General features: G+C 39.8%; 1 protein-coding gene across 13 annotated transcripts in view; it reads right to left on the reverse strand.

Moving 5' to 3' along the window:
* phf2 (PHD finger protein 2) overlaps nt 1–15,058 on the reverse strand; it is a 628,982-nt gene that overhangs the window by 427,960 nt on the left and 185,964 nt on the right. For all 13 annotated transcript variants that reach the window (XR_013284755.1, XM_077530649.1, XM_077530645.1 and 10 more), the window contains one exon: nt 4,613–4,729. Coding sequence is in view for 12 of the 13 variants with exons in the window: in XM_077530649.1 (XP_077386775.1) it covers nt 4,613–4,729 (117 nt within the window). In the remaining variant the exon portion in view is untranslated. The remainder of the gene's footprint in view (nt 1–4,612; nt 4,730–15,058) is intronic.

Below are 15,058 nucleotides of genomic sequence, written 5' to 3' on the forward strand. Positions count from 1 at the left end.
AAAATGGCAACACGTTCCAAAATAAATCAAAATGGTGGACTTCCTGTTAGGTTTAGCATATGGTTCAAAAATAGTTTTTTGTAGGTCATAGTCTGTTACATATGTGTACCAATTTTCGTAGCTCTAGATTAAACGTACAACCGGCAATGCCTCGTGAAGTAAGAATTTTTAAACTCTAAATTTGATGCGCCGCCGCCGTCATATAGTATATCAAAAACTTTTCATTTTTCACAATGATGTTGTCCCAGGTGTTGAGATGGTACATCCCAAGTTTGAAGTCAATCGGGTTAACCGTGTAGGAGAAGCGGGCAAAAGTATGACCCCTGTAAATGTGCAAAAATTGGCAAAAATTTGACATTTAAATACTCATACCTCACTTTCTGTCTATTTTAGGGTACACACTTCAAAGAGGTTTTTGTTCATTGGGATGTGCTACAGGTGCCACACAATTTTCATAGCCGTCGGACAATCGTAGCGGGACAGGGATCCGTTTAACCTATGTAGGGGGCGCTAAGGAGCCATTTTTCTGTTATCATGTATGGCGACTTTAAAATATCAAATTTTTCGCCAGGCCTGATGTGCGTGTAAAGTTTGGTGAGTTTTCGGTCACGTTTAGTGTCTCAAAAATGTGATCGTTTGCGGAGAATAATAATAATAAGAATAATAATAATAACTAGAGCTGCGAGCAGCTATAAAGGGCCCTCGCAACCTGGGCCACGTTGGGGTACTTGCACGTCGGGGTACTGGCATGTTGGGGTACTGTTTCATAGGAAACCGTCTAAATTGTAAATGTTTTTGCCATGCTTTGTGCTTGCAAAGTTTCATGGAAAGGCCAAAAATGATGCACAATTAACAAAATAAAATCAAAATGGTTTGGCACATGGCTATAGAATAATTTTTGTAGGTATTAGACTGATAGTTATCCCAATTTTTACAAATCTAGCTGAATCATACAATCGCAAAAGCTTCATAAAAAATGTCTAGAGCACTATTGATCCATTTATTGCAAATTGCACAAGAAATCTCTAAAATATTAATGTTCATGACAAGTCTGATGTGTGTGCAAAGTTTCATGAGATTTCGCACATCTTTAAACCAACACACAAAAAAAAGCAGCATTTTACTTGGCAAACAATGCATCGCTATGCCAACGGCGTGCGACAAAATAAAAAACTTTCGATAAGTGTGCATCTTAAACATCTTAAGATGAAACACACCAAGTTGGAAGACAGTCGGATAAATTTCGTAGGAGTTCGTTAAAATGTGACCCCTAAAAAAGGCGTAAATCAAAATGCCGGACTTCCTGTTTGGTTTAGCATATGGTTCTAAGAGACTTTTTTGTACATTGTGGGCTCTTATGTATGCCTCCAAATATTCACACATCTAGCTGAATCATATAATCGGAAATACTTCATCAAAAATGTCTAGAGGGCGCTATTGAGCCATTTATTACAAATTGCACAACAAATCTCTAAAATATTCATGTTCTTGAGAGGTCTGATCTGTGTGCAAAGTTTTGAGTTTTCGCTCATGTTTAGACTTTCAAAAAAAAAAAACATTTTTCTTTGCAAACAATGCATCGCTAGAGCAAAGGCGTGACAAAAAATGTCAATAACTTTTCATCTTAAATATCTTCAGATGAAACACGCCAAAGAATGAAGACAATCTGATAGGTTTTGTAGAAAATATGAGGCCTATAAAAGGCCCCAAAAAATGGCTACAAATAGCAAAGTAAATCAAAATGGCAGACTTCCTGTTTGGTTTAGCATATGGCTTTAGAAACTTTTTTGTCAGTCTTAGGCTGATAGGTATCCCAATTTTTACAAATCTAGCTGAATCATACATTTCCAAAAGCTTCATAAAAATGTCTATAGGGCGCTATTGAGCCATTTATTGCAAATTGCACAAGAAATCTCTAAAATATTCATGTTTATGACAAGTCTGATGTGTGTGTAAAGTTTCATGAGTTTTCGCTCGTTTAGACAAAAAAAAAAAAAAGCAGCATTTTACTTGGCAAATAATGCATCGCTATGGCAACGGCTTGCGACAAAATAAAAAAAACTTTCGATAACTTTGCATCTTAAACATCTTAAGATGAAACACACCAAGTTGGAAGACAGTCGGATAAATTTCGTAGGAGTTCGTTAAAATGTGACCCCTAAAAAAGGCGTAAATCAAAATGCCGGACTTCCTGTTTGGTTTAGCATATGGGTCTAAGAGACTTTTTTTGTACATCGTGGGCTCTTATGTATGCCTCCAAATTATCATAGCGCTAGGTGAAACGTACAACCGGGAATGCTTCATTAAGAAGGATTTTTTTCCTTTGCAAAATGTGCATGCCACGACAACAGCGTGTGACGAAATAAAAAACTTTCAATAACTTTTCATTTTCAACATCTTAAGATGAATCACACCAAGTTTGAAGATGATCGGATAAACTCTGTAGGAGGAGTTTGTTAAAATATGACCCCTATGAAATGGCCAAAAAAAATGGCAACACATTCCAAAGTAAATCAAAATGGCGGACGTCCTGTTAGGTTTAGCATATGGTTCAAAAAGAGTTTTTTGTACCTCGAGGGCTGTTATATACCTCTACAAATGTTGGTAACTCTATGTGAAACGTACAGCCGGGTATGCTTTGTTAAAGAGGAGTTTTTTAGCTCAAAATGTGATGCCCGGCCCCTGGGGGACTTCCTGTTGGGTTTAGCACAGGGCACCAAGAGACTTTTTTGTACATCTTGGGCTGTTACATATGTCTACAAATTTTCGTAGCTCTAGCTGCTTCTTACAAATGGGAATGCTTCTTTAAGGATATATTTTTCCTTTAAAAACAGTGCATGCCATGACAACAGCGTGCGACGAAATACAAAGCTTTCAATAACTTTTCATCTTCAACATCTTAAGATGAATCACACCAAGTTTGAAGATGATCGGATAAACACTGTAGGAGGAGTTAGTTAAAATAAGACCCCAATGAAATGGCCAAAAAAATGGCAACACGTTCCAAAATAAATCAAAATGGTGGACTTCCTGTTAGGTTTAGCATATGGTTCAAAAAGAGTTTTTTGTAGGTCATAGCCTGTTACATATGTGTACCAATTTTCGTAGCTCTAGATTAAACGTACAACCGGCAATGCTTCGTGAAGTAAGAATTTTTAAACTAAATTTGATGCGCCGCCGCCGTCATATAGTATATCAAAAACTTTTCATTTTTCACAATGATGTTGTCCCAGGTGTTGAGATGGTACATCCCAAGTTTGAAGTCAATCGGGTTAACCGTGTAGGAGAAGCGGGCAAAAGTATGACCCCTGTAAATGTGCAAAAATTGGCAAAAATTGGACATTTAAATACTCATACCTCACTTTCTGTCTATTTTAGGGTACACACTTCAAAGAGGTTTTTGTTCATTGGGATGTGCTACAGGTGCCACACAATTTTCATAGCCGTCGGACAATCGTAGCGGGACAGGGATCCGTTTAACCTATGTAGGGGGCGCTAAGGAGCCATTTTTCTGTTATCATGTATGGCGACTTTAAAATATCTAATTTTTCGCCAGGCCTGATGTGCGTGCAAAGTTTGGTGAGTTTTCGGTCACGTTTAGTGTCTCAAAAATGCGATTGTTTGCGGAGAAGAATAATAAGAAGAATAATAATAAGAAGAATTCCTACAAAAACAATAGGGCCTCGCAGCGGCACCGCCGCCGCCGCTGCTCGGGCCCTAATAATAATAAGAATTCCTACAAAAACAATAGGGCCTCGCAGCGGCACCGCCGCCGCCGCTGCTCGGGCCCTAATAATAATAAGAATTCTTTCAGGAACAATAGGGACCTCGCAGCGGTCGCTGCTCGGGCCCTAATAATAATAATAAGAAGAAGAATTCCTACAAAAACAATAGGGCCTCGCAGCGGCACCGCCGCCGCCGCTGCTCGGCCCCTAATAATAATAAGAATTCCTACAAAAACAATAGGGCCTTGTTTGTTGATTTTTTTTTTAAATATATCCATCCATCCATACATACATTTTCTGAACCGCTTGCTCCTCACAAGGGTCACGGGGGGTGCTGGAGCCTATCTCAGCTGGCTATGGGCAGTAGGCGGGGTACATCCTGAACTGGGTACCAGCCAATCACATTAAAAATATATTGAAGTTTAATAATAATAAACTTAGACTTGTGTAAATGCCACAGGTGTAAGCTCTGAAATGTTTTTTGAATGATGTTTCTATCTGATTCAGGAGCTGTGATATCAATTATCTAGTAGGCATTGACAATACTGTTGAATTTCCAGGAAATTCTCTGGTTTTCAGGGATGATTCTAAAGTCACCCATAGGTTTTAGAGGCATGTTTTGGCAGGCCCTTTAGGCCTTACTGGGTTAAGGGGTACAATAGGTGCACATTGCAGGGTACTCCCCTTGTGACAAGCCATTGCACCCTTTAAATCCCAAACTCAGCATTGTTTTTTGACAGGGTAAGCAGAGTTTATTGGTAAACTGTTGCTTCTCTCCAATTAAGGACATCAGAGTCAAATATTGATTTTTTTTATTTTTTACCACTGCAAACTTGAATAATATTCAATATAAATAAATAAATAAATAAATAAATAGAAGATCTCACCTTGTACTTCCACTTTGCTTCATTCTTGTTTTTATTCTGCTCCCTAATTTCAAACTTTTCCACATTATTTTGCTGTAATGTTTCCTTTTCTGGCATTGTCACAATATTCTTCACAGCCTGGAAAAGAAATTACTGCATTACTTGTTATAGTCTCTCATAGAGGTACCTGTAAATGAGATGTAGAACAAGTTAAATGCCACTGCTCACGACCGAAACTAAAATCAACTAAACTATCCATCTGAGCCACTTATCCTAAAATTAAATTCATAAAAATGATTACCTCTGACAAACAACAGTTCCACCGAACATTCTTATCTTTGTAACAGCACATTTCATACAGCTTTTGCAGTGGACTCAGTAAACATACTGTATACTGTTGACAGTATGTGTGTGTGAGCGGCTCTGGCAAAAGGGTCCTAACTGAGATATTGCTTTATTCGAATTCTACACTTAATTCCCTTTAAAATGATATATAATACATGGACAAAAATATAAAAATAAAATTGCTACGTTTGTTTTCATTTTAAGACATGAAGAACCCATTTATTGTGATTGTCAGTTACATAAACAAGTTTTTTGTTTTTTGTTTATTTTATTTATTTTTTTTGGGGGGGGGGGGGGGGTGCTTACATTCTACAATCCAAAGATGCGTGGAGAGAAGCAAAAGAAAACGAAGCATGTCATTCACGTTCGGCGGTAAACTCTTGGGTGCGTTCAATGACCACTCACACAGTTGGATATTTCAAACATACATAGAAAACTCATTCAATGTATCAAACAGAATAAATACTACGTGAGCACTGTAGAGGATACTTGGAATAATTTTGTAATTTATTTGCCAGATCAAAAATCTCTGTCATAGACGCACCAAAATCAGAACAGCCGCATATGGCAACCTAAATAATTTCTCATAAAACTCAGATCCCACCCCCACACCCCCGAAGTATACACATCAGGCTCAAAATATCCCACACTCTATCGGGGTAATATAAATAGGGCTCCGTGCTACATGATTAATTCAAAAGAATTGTGATATCATAATGACATGGAGCTGGGAGCAGGCGAGTGATCAGATGTGATGGAAATGTGCGTGACATCAGAGGAGGTTTCCCCTCTCTTCTGCGGTTTGCAAGTTGAAGATGTAAACAGAAAGTAAAAGAAAAAAGAAGTAAACAATGACAGAACGCGCAGCTAAACAAGCCGTGCCTTGGCGTCATCTTCCCAAGATGAAAAAGATTCGACAAGATGGTGATCTTCTCCGTTTTTCTGGTGGTGTCTCGTGAAGTAAATGAAGAGGCTTGTGAAAAACAGTTAACACAACAATCCTGTTAAAACAAGCTAAGGGAGCAACATGTGGAAAGCTGCATAGGCTGCCGACGTACCATGAGCAGTTTAGCCGCTACTAAGTAGCTGTGCAGCCAGCCACCAGATCAAAGCAGCAATCAATCATATCATCATTTGATCACCCCAACCCGTGTGAATTGCGAATGATTGCTGGTCTGCAAAAACTTTTTTTGAACCAGTCTATGGCGCAACAAAAGGTTGGGGTTGGGTCTTTAAGCCATGCAAACTATTATTGTTGCATGAGAAATGCCTCCCACGCTGCGAAGAAAAATAAAATAAAATTTGGGGCACCATCACCCTTTTAAGCTTAGGCCACCCAAAGGGGTAGCGGCGGCACTGGGATGGAGTGACACAAAAAAACTGGCCCTGTTATTTCAGGCCCGTCAGTGTAGTAGGTTGGAAATACTACATTATATATGGAAGAAAAGAAAAAAAAGAGAAAATCCTATCTCTCTTCTTATTAGACTTTACGTCGGTCTGATCAGATTGATCGTGATCGGCCTATTTTTAACATTTTATGACTGATCGGTGATCAGTCATCTGTACATCTGTACAGACATCTGTAATGTCATAATTTGCCGATCGATCAATGAGGTCATTGATTGGCTCCGCAAATTACATAGCCTACACAATCCTGTTTAGTGTTTCCCCTGTGGACGTTTTGTGCTGAGATCTTACATGTTTGAGTCCAAAAGCTATGTGTGTATTATTTATTTTATGTATTTACGTATTCACTTCCTGTCGCGTGTCTTTTAACGTATTGCGTACGTGATGGTCAGTTAGCTTAGCGAGTTCAGTGAAAAACATGTCTGCGGTGTGGGAATTCTTCGTGCTTTTGGAGACTGATAAAAGTCAAGCTATTTGCAAGCTGTGCAACACTGCAGTGTCTCATGGGGGACAGTCTTCAAAAGCCTTCAATACGACAAATTTAATTAGACACCGACCTGTGTAAGGAACACGAGGACGAGCATGTAGATTTCAAGAAACGCAGCTTGGAAAACTCCAAGCAAACGGCTAAATGGACGCTAAAGGCAAACAATATTAGACAGCGGCCGTGACAATAACAAGGTAAGAGTTGACACGCAGAAATTTATGGAGTTCATCGTGTTGGCCCATCTCCCATTTAATATTGTGGAGAATCTCGCATTTCAGCGTTTGCTACCACACTTTGATCCACGCTATGTCCTCCCCGGGCACACATATCTAGGCGATCCATTCTAAATGAGCTACAAAGGGATGTCTATTCACACGTAGATATGCTCCTAAAAGAAGGCACTCCATTACATTCACTCCCAGCAATCCCCTTCACTCCCAGCTGTTTTACTGGATTTTGACTGATTTTGCAAGGCCCACAGAATATTGTGTTCTATTGCTATTAAAACATGATTTAAGTCTCTTCTTTCATCAGGAAAAACAAAGTATATTTCTATCTGTTTCCGTTTTGCAGCAATTAGCATTAGAATATAAGTTTCATCATTATTCCCAAATCTATTTTGAATTGTGAGTAATTGAGCTTTTTTTCAACATAGTATTGGTTGATCTCCTTTAGTCTGATGCCACCTGCTGGCCGGTTGCTTCAACCGTTCTTTGCAGTTGAGAGGCTGAATCAAAACCTTCTGTATGCTCTAGCATAAAAAAACAAACAAACAAAAGAAACGTATGTCTTTGGGACACTTGGAAGGTATTTCTATGTTTTTGGGAGCAAATGAGTCAGAATGAGAAATGATTTTTGAAAAACGAATCTCATAGTTATGTTAGTAACAACCAAATAAATAATATAGAGCAAACTTTTCATGACAGCCGGGGTTCCTTTTAAAACACACATGCAGGTTCGCAGTTGTGTCAATAGGTAGTGCTACGCTATAGCTATGGATCCACTGGGGACAACAGTTATGTGTTTCCGGTACGCGCCCAGATTAAACGAGTTCTCGTGTGGGAAACACGCTAACTTTGTGTCCTCTCCTCAAATGCTCATGATCTGAAGTCACTACAATTTAAAATTTGGGAGATTTTTGAATTAGTAATAGAATTAATAATCTAACACACAGATGATTCAGACTGGATGGGATTTCTAGAACACACATTTATTTATCAATCTCACAGCATACAGTATAAAAGCACAGTCTAACCTTATGATCCTATCGGGCAATAGAACGGAAATAAGGGGTGGCTAATAACATGAAAAGAAAGCATGCCATCTAACAAAACTAAGATAAAAAGGTGATTTAAATGAAAAAGGAAAACGAAGATGGAATCGAGGTTCAGAGGGGGAAGACCTGAATGGACAGCTATTTCAGCACAACAGTTGCACCAGTGGGGTCGGATTTGCAATAAAGCACAACTTAGGGGTAGAGGTGTTTCTTACGCACAGGGAGGCGAGAGACTGGAAAGTCTGGTTCCACAGTTGAAGAAAATACACTTTAATCCACACCGAATGAGCTGGAGCGCAGCCGGCAGAGCGAGGTCCCCGGTGACGATTAGCGCATGGCTGAACTCCCTTGTGCAGCGAGATTCACTGCAGGAATACCCCCTTGGTTACTTCGGGGCATGGAAGGGTATTTGCTTTGGTCCCAAAGGAGGGACTGAGCAGCAGACGCGAGTTCAGTGCGCATCTCATTGCCGCTGCGAGTGCGTGCTGGTGGTGGACTGGATGTTGCGCAGCTGGTGTGCGTCGGCTCTTCCTGTGGTAGGCGATGTGTAATGCCCAATTCACACCAGCTGCAGTGCGGTGCCAGTGCATCTGCGGTGCGAAACGGATGCGGAAGGTTTTCGCAAGCGTTCTATTTTTCCGGACGCTGCATGCGGATTTTCATGAAGCTGAAGAAATTACACAAATCTATTTTGTACCAGTCAGTACTTTGCCTTCATCCATGACAATAGTGGGAATAACTCAGAATCTTCCCATTAATCTGCCAAGCAAGAAGTTTGCCAGTCTTGTTGCCATATTCATAATTGGGGCTCGAGCAGCGACCGCTGCGAGGTCCCTATTGTTTCTTTAGAAATGATTAGATTCCGAGCAGCGACCGCTGCAAGGTCCCTATTGTTTCTTTAGAAATGAGCAGATTCCGAGCAGCGACCGCTGTGAGGTCTCTACTATTGTTGTTGTACTGATTATTCTTATCATTATTATTAGAGCCCGAGCAGAGACTGCTGTGAGGTCCTTAATGTTTTTCATTCAAATTATTTTTATTATTATTAGGGCCCGTGCAGAGACTGCTATGAGGCCCCTCTTGTTTTTGTAGGAATTAGGGCCAGGGCAGTGACTGCTGTGAGGTCCTTATTGTTTTTCATTCAAATTATTTGTATTATTATTAGGACCCGAGCAGGTAGCGCTGCAAGGTCCCTCTTGCTTTTCTAGGAATTTCTTCTTATTTTTCTTCTTCTTCTTCTTCTTCTTCTTCTTATTATCCGTAAACGATCAACATTTTTGTGGACCTAAACATGTACCAAAACTCACCAAATTTTGCACACTCTTAGGGCCGGGTGAAAAATTTTATGTTATGAATTTGCCATAACAAAATGGCTCTATAGCGCCCCCTAGTGTGGAAAGATATAAGCCAATCCTGGCACGTTTGTCCAAGGACTACGAAAATTGGTAGACACATGTAGCATCCCGGGATGCACAAAAAAGTCAGTGGAAGCCATGTTGTAAAATGCACAGGAAGTGAGTTATGAATTTTTGAATGTCCAATTTTGGCCCATTTTTGAACATTCACTGTGGTCATACTTTTTGCCCCTTTGCCAACAGTTTTCATCTGATTGACTTCAAAGTTGTCATGTATCATCTCAAGACCTGGGATAACAACTGGGGAAAATATATTGAGTTTTCGAAATACTATATCACGGGGGAGGGGCTCAAATATTGGCTTTAAAATTTCATTGGTCCAGAAAGAGGAAATGCTTGATAACTCGGCAGTTCAATCTCCAAAAATCCCAAACTTCACATTTATCTGAACTCTTTGTCTGCCAGGTTCGGCAATTGCCGAACCCGACAAACAGACCGCATAGCGCCACCGACGGGAATTGCCGAAAACTGCGCTTTTAATGGGAATTTACAGAGGAAAGCCTTGACCAGCCGTGGTTGCAGTTTTAAACGGATTCTGTACTGTAATGAATAACTATGGCCATTAGATGGCAGTGACCACTCTCTTTTGCGTCATCTCAACCCACCCCCAATGGGAAGAGGAGGGGGTGTGACGTTAGTGGCTACTGTTTGAAGCATGCAATGCCGATCAAGCTGGCTTCACGGGCTTCCGTGGATCCTAGATGACATGCGGCAAGTCAAAGACATTTTATGATCGACCCAACTCATCAATGGAGGAGTGGAAACAATCCGGGCATGAAAAATATGATTATACAGCAAATCAACATCGTCAGATCCAGCCAGAAATATGCTAAGGTAAGCGCTAGCATGCTACGAGCTAGCTCGCTAACTAGCTTTCACTAGTTCATCAAACGTTTGTGAATAGGTGACAAACAGCATGTGTAACTCTGCTGATATACACAATAACAACCGTTGCCTAACTAATATGAATGTACAATTCACAGATCGTGCATTTTGCTACAAGGTCCGTGCCCAAACGTCCGATCGTCCCAGCCCACTGCAGCTTATCGGGCAGAGGTAAAAAAAATAAATAAAAAATAAAAAAATAAAAAAACATTACACAACTGCAATAAAATAAAAAAAACATTCTGAAAGTAAATATATATAAATATATTTCTATTATTTACAGCTCAGAGAGCCGGGAGGAGTATTGCAACTCCCACCAGATCTAAGAAGAAAAGTAAATACATACAGTATTTGCATCACATTGCTGTAAAATGAATAATTACAATATGATCATTAGGGCCCGAGCAGCGACCGCTGCAAGGTCCCTCTTGTTTTTGTAAGAATTATTAGGGCCCGAGCAGCGACCGCTGCGAGGTCCCTATTGTTTTTGTAAAAATTCTTCTTCTTCTTCTTCTTCTTCTTTATTGCCCGCAAACGATCGCATTTTTGAGGACCTAAACATTTACGAAAACTCACCGAAATTTGCACACTCTTCGGCCCCAGCGAAAAATTTGATATTCTGATGTTGTCATAACAACAAGACTCGACAGCGCCCCCTAGCAAAAAAAATTAAAAACCAATCCCGGTTTGACCGAGAGCTACGAAAATTGGCAGGCACTTGTAGCACCCAGGGACGCACAAAAGGTCAATTGGGACCATGTAGCAAAAATGTACAGGAAGTGAGTTATGAATTTTTGAATGTCCAATTTTGGCCCATTTTTGCACATTCACTGTGGTCATACTTTTCCCCCCTTTGCAAACAGTTTTAATCCAATTGACTTCAAACTTGGCATGTATCATCTCAAGACCTGAGACAACAACTGGGCAAAATATCTTGACTTTTCGGAATACTATATGACGGGGGCGGGGCATCAAATATTGCCTTTAAAATTTCATTTGTCCAGAAAGACAAAATGCTGAATAACTCCCATGTGCAAGCTCCACCTAGTGGTGACAATAAATGTCATACTTTACGTTTTTAGCTACTGTGCCAAGCTCGTTGAAGGAATCCAATTAAAAATTGGTCAGAAAAGTCTTAACATGTTGATCATGCCCCACACCGAATATTGTAACTTTTCGCTAAAGGGTGTGGCCGTTACGGTGCCGCAAAGTCTGAAGATTTTTCATGAGAATAAAAGCTGCATTAACTTGACCCAGATGATCCTATCTTCTCAAAATTTCACACAATTGATGAGAGTCCAGCCCTTAACTCATCTACAAACTTATATTTCATCTTACTGATAGCGCCACCTACTTGCGATTTTTTTTCTTACGATTTTTCTTCAACGTTTTTTTCCAAAATGAGCAATATTTTATCGTAGAATGTGCTATTTTTCCAAAAATGATTCAATAGCGCCCCCTAGAAATTTTTAACGAAGCAGCCCCGCTTGTACGTTTAAGCAAGATCTATGAATATTTTTAGGTGTATGAGGGAGCCAAAGACCTACAAAAAAAAGTCTCTTGGACCCATATACTAAAATGAACAGGAAGTGAGCTCCGAATTTTTGAATGTCACATTTTTTACAATTTTAGCACATTTACAGGGGGCATACTTTTGCCCACTTCTCCTACACGTTTCATCCGACTGACTTCAGACTTGACCTGGACCATGTCAAGACCTGAGTCAACGACAGGGGGAAAAATCTTGACTTTTCGAAATACTATATGATGAGGGCGGGGCATCAAATTTTGTGTTTTCAGATGAAAAAGAATATGCTTAATAACTCCCCGGTACATGCTCCAAAAAATCCCAAACTTGATATGTATGTTTATAGTCAAGGCCTGAAGCTATCTCTATGACAATATTCAGTTATATATGCAGCGCCACTGAGCCCTTGAGGCATGAAAAAAAAATACCCCACTTACGGTATTTCTACAAAAAATGTAAACTCATTCTCATTGGGACCATGTAGCTAAAATGTACAGGAAATGAGCTATGAATTTTTGAATCTCCAATTTTGGCCCATTTTGGCACATTCACTGTGGTCGTATTTTTTCCCTCTTTGCAAACAGTTTTCATCTGATTGACTTCAAACTTGACATGTATCATCTTAAGACCTAAGACAACAACTGGCCAAAAAAAAAATCTTGAGTTTTTGGAATACTATATGACGGGGGCGAGGCATCAAATATCGCCTTTAAAATTTCATTTGTCCAGAAAGAGTACATGCTTAATAACTCCCATGTACAAGCTCCAAAAAATCCCAAACTTCTCATGCAACTTAATAGTCACGGCCTGAAAACATCTATTTCATAAAATTCAGTTATACATATAGCGCCACCTAGTGGTGACAATAAATGTCATAATTTACGTTTTTAGCTACTGTGCCGAGCTCGTTGAAGGGATCCAGTTGAAAATTTGTCAGATACACCTTAACATGTTGATCATGGCCCACACCGAATATTGTAAATTTTTGCCAAAGGGCGTGGCCTATACAGTGCCGCAAAGTCTGATAATTTTTCGTGAGAATAAAAGCTGCTTTAACTTGACCCAGATGGTCCAATCTTCTCAAAATTTCACACATTTGATGAGAGTCCAGCCCTTAAGACATCTACGAACTTATATTTCATCATACTGATAGCGCCACCTAGTGGCAATTTTTTTTCTTAAGATTTTTCTTCTATGTTTTTCTCCAACCACGTTAACTGGACCTACCTCATATTTGCTCAGATGAGGGTTTCGGCCTTCATGATGTCACAACACGAAGTTTGTGAGTTTTCGCGAATCGCTGTGGGAGTGGCTAAGCGCTGTTCGCCAAGAAAACAACACCAGTTTTGAGGGTCTAAACATGCGCAGAAACACATGAAACTTGGCACACACTGGCCTGGTAAAATGAGCAATATTTTATTGTTGATTGTGCTATTTTTACAAAAATGACTCAATAGCGCTCCCTAGATATTTTTAACGACGCAGCCCCGGTTGTACGTTTAAGCAAGATCTTTGGAAATTCTTCGGTGTATGAGGGAGCCCAAGACCTACAAAAAAAGTCTCTTGGACCCATATTCTAAAATGAACAGGAAGTGAGCTACGAATTTTTGAATGTCCCATTTTTTACGATTTTAGCACATTTACAGGGAGCATACTTTTGCCCACTTCTCCTACACGTTTCATCCGACTGACTTCAGACTTGTTCTGGACCACGACAAGACCTGAGCCAACGACAGTGGGAAAAAGACTTTTCAGAATACTATATGATGAGGGCGGAGCATCAAATTTTGTGTTTCGCAATGAAAAAGGATATGCTTAATAACGTAAGTGGGGTTGTTGTTTTTTTATGCCTCAAGGACTAGGTGGCGCTGTATTTATAACTGAATTTTGTCAAAGAAATACCTTCAGGCCTTGACTAGAAATATACATGTCAAGTTTGGGATTTTTTTGAAGCATGTACCGGGGAGTTATTAAGCATATCCTTCATTCACGATACTGCTTTTAACGTCCATAGAGGCGATCAAAAATAAATAAAACTAAATAAAAAATACCTATGTTTGGATAAGTCTGATGCCAGTGAACATTTTGAGTGGTGGAAAGTAAAAGAATATTCATAAATGACTTAGTTATCACACTGAGAATGAGTTTACAATTTTTGTAAAAATACCGTAAGTGGGGTAGTTTTTTTTCATGCCCCAAGGGCTAGGTGGCGCTGCATATATAACTGAATGTTGTCATAGAGATACCTTCAGGCCTTGACGACAAACATACATGTCAAGTTTGGGATTTTTTGGAGCATGTACCGGGGAGTTATTCAGCATATTCTTTTCCAGTGCGAAACACAAAATTTGATGCCCCGCCCTCATCATATAGTATTTCCAAAAGGCAAGACTTTTTGCCCAGTTGTTCTCTCAGGTCTTGAGATGATACATGCCAAGTTTGAAGTCAATCGGATTAAAACTGTTTGCAAAGGGGGGGAAAGTATGACCACAGTGAATGTGCAAAAATGGGCCAAAATTGGACATAAAAAAATTCATAGCTCATTTCCTGTACATTTTAGCTACAGGTTCCCAATAGACTTTTTTTGTGCGTCTCGGAGTGCTACACATGCCTGCCAATTTTCGTTGCTCTAGCTCAAATGTGCCGGGCTTGGTTTTTATTTTTCTACGCTAGGGGGCGCTATCGACTAATGTTGTTATGACAATGTTAGAATATCAAATTTTTCGCCGGGCCTGAGGAGTGTGCAAAGTTCGGTGAGTTTTCGTGATTGTTTAGGTACCCAAAATAGCGATCGTTTGCGGAGAATAAAGAAGACTCCTGCAGAGTTTTTCCCATCATCTTCAAACTTGGTGTGATTCATCTTAAGATTTTGAAGATGAAAAGTTATTGAAAGCTTTTTATTTCGTCGCACGCTGTTGTCGTGGCATTCACTTTTTGCAAAGAAAAAAAATCATTCTTAATGAAGAATTCCCAGTTGTATGAAGCAGCTAGAGCTCCGAAAATTTGTAGACGTATGTAACAGCCCACAATGTTCAAAAAAGTCTCTTGGTGCCATGTGCTAAACCCAACAGGAAGTCCCCCAGGGGCCGGGAGTCACATTTTGAGCTAAAAAACTCCTCTTTAA

The sequence above is a fragment of the Festucalex cinctus genome, chromosome 8 (assembly GCF_051991245.1).
Source record: "Festucalex cinctus isolate MCC-2025b chromosome 8, RoL_Fcin_1.0, whole genome shotgun sequence".
Classification (NCBI taxonomy): domain Eukaryota; kingdom Metazoa; phylum Chordata; class Actinopteri; order Syngnathiformes; family Syngnathidae; genus Festucalex; species Festucalex cinctus.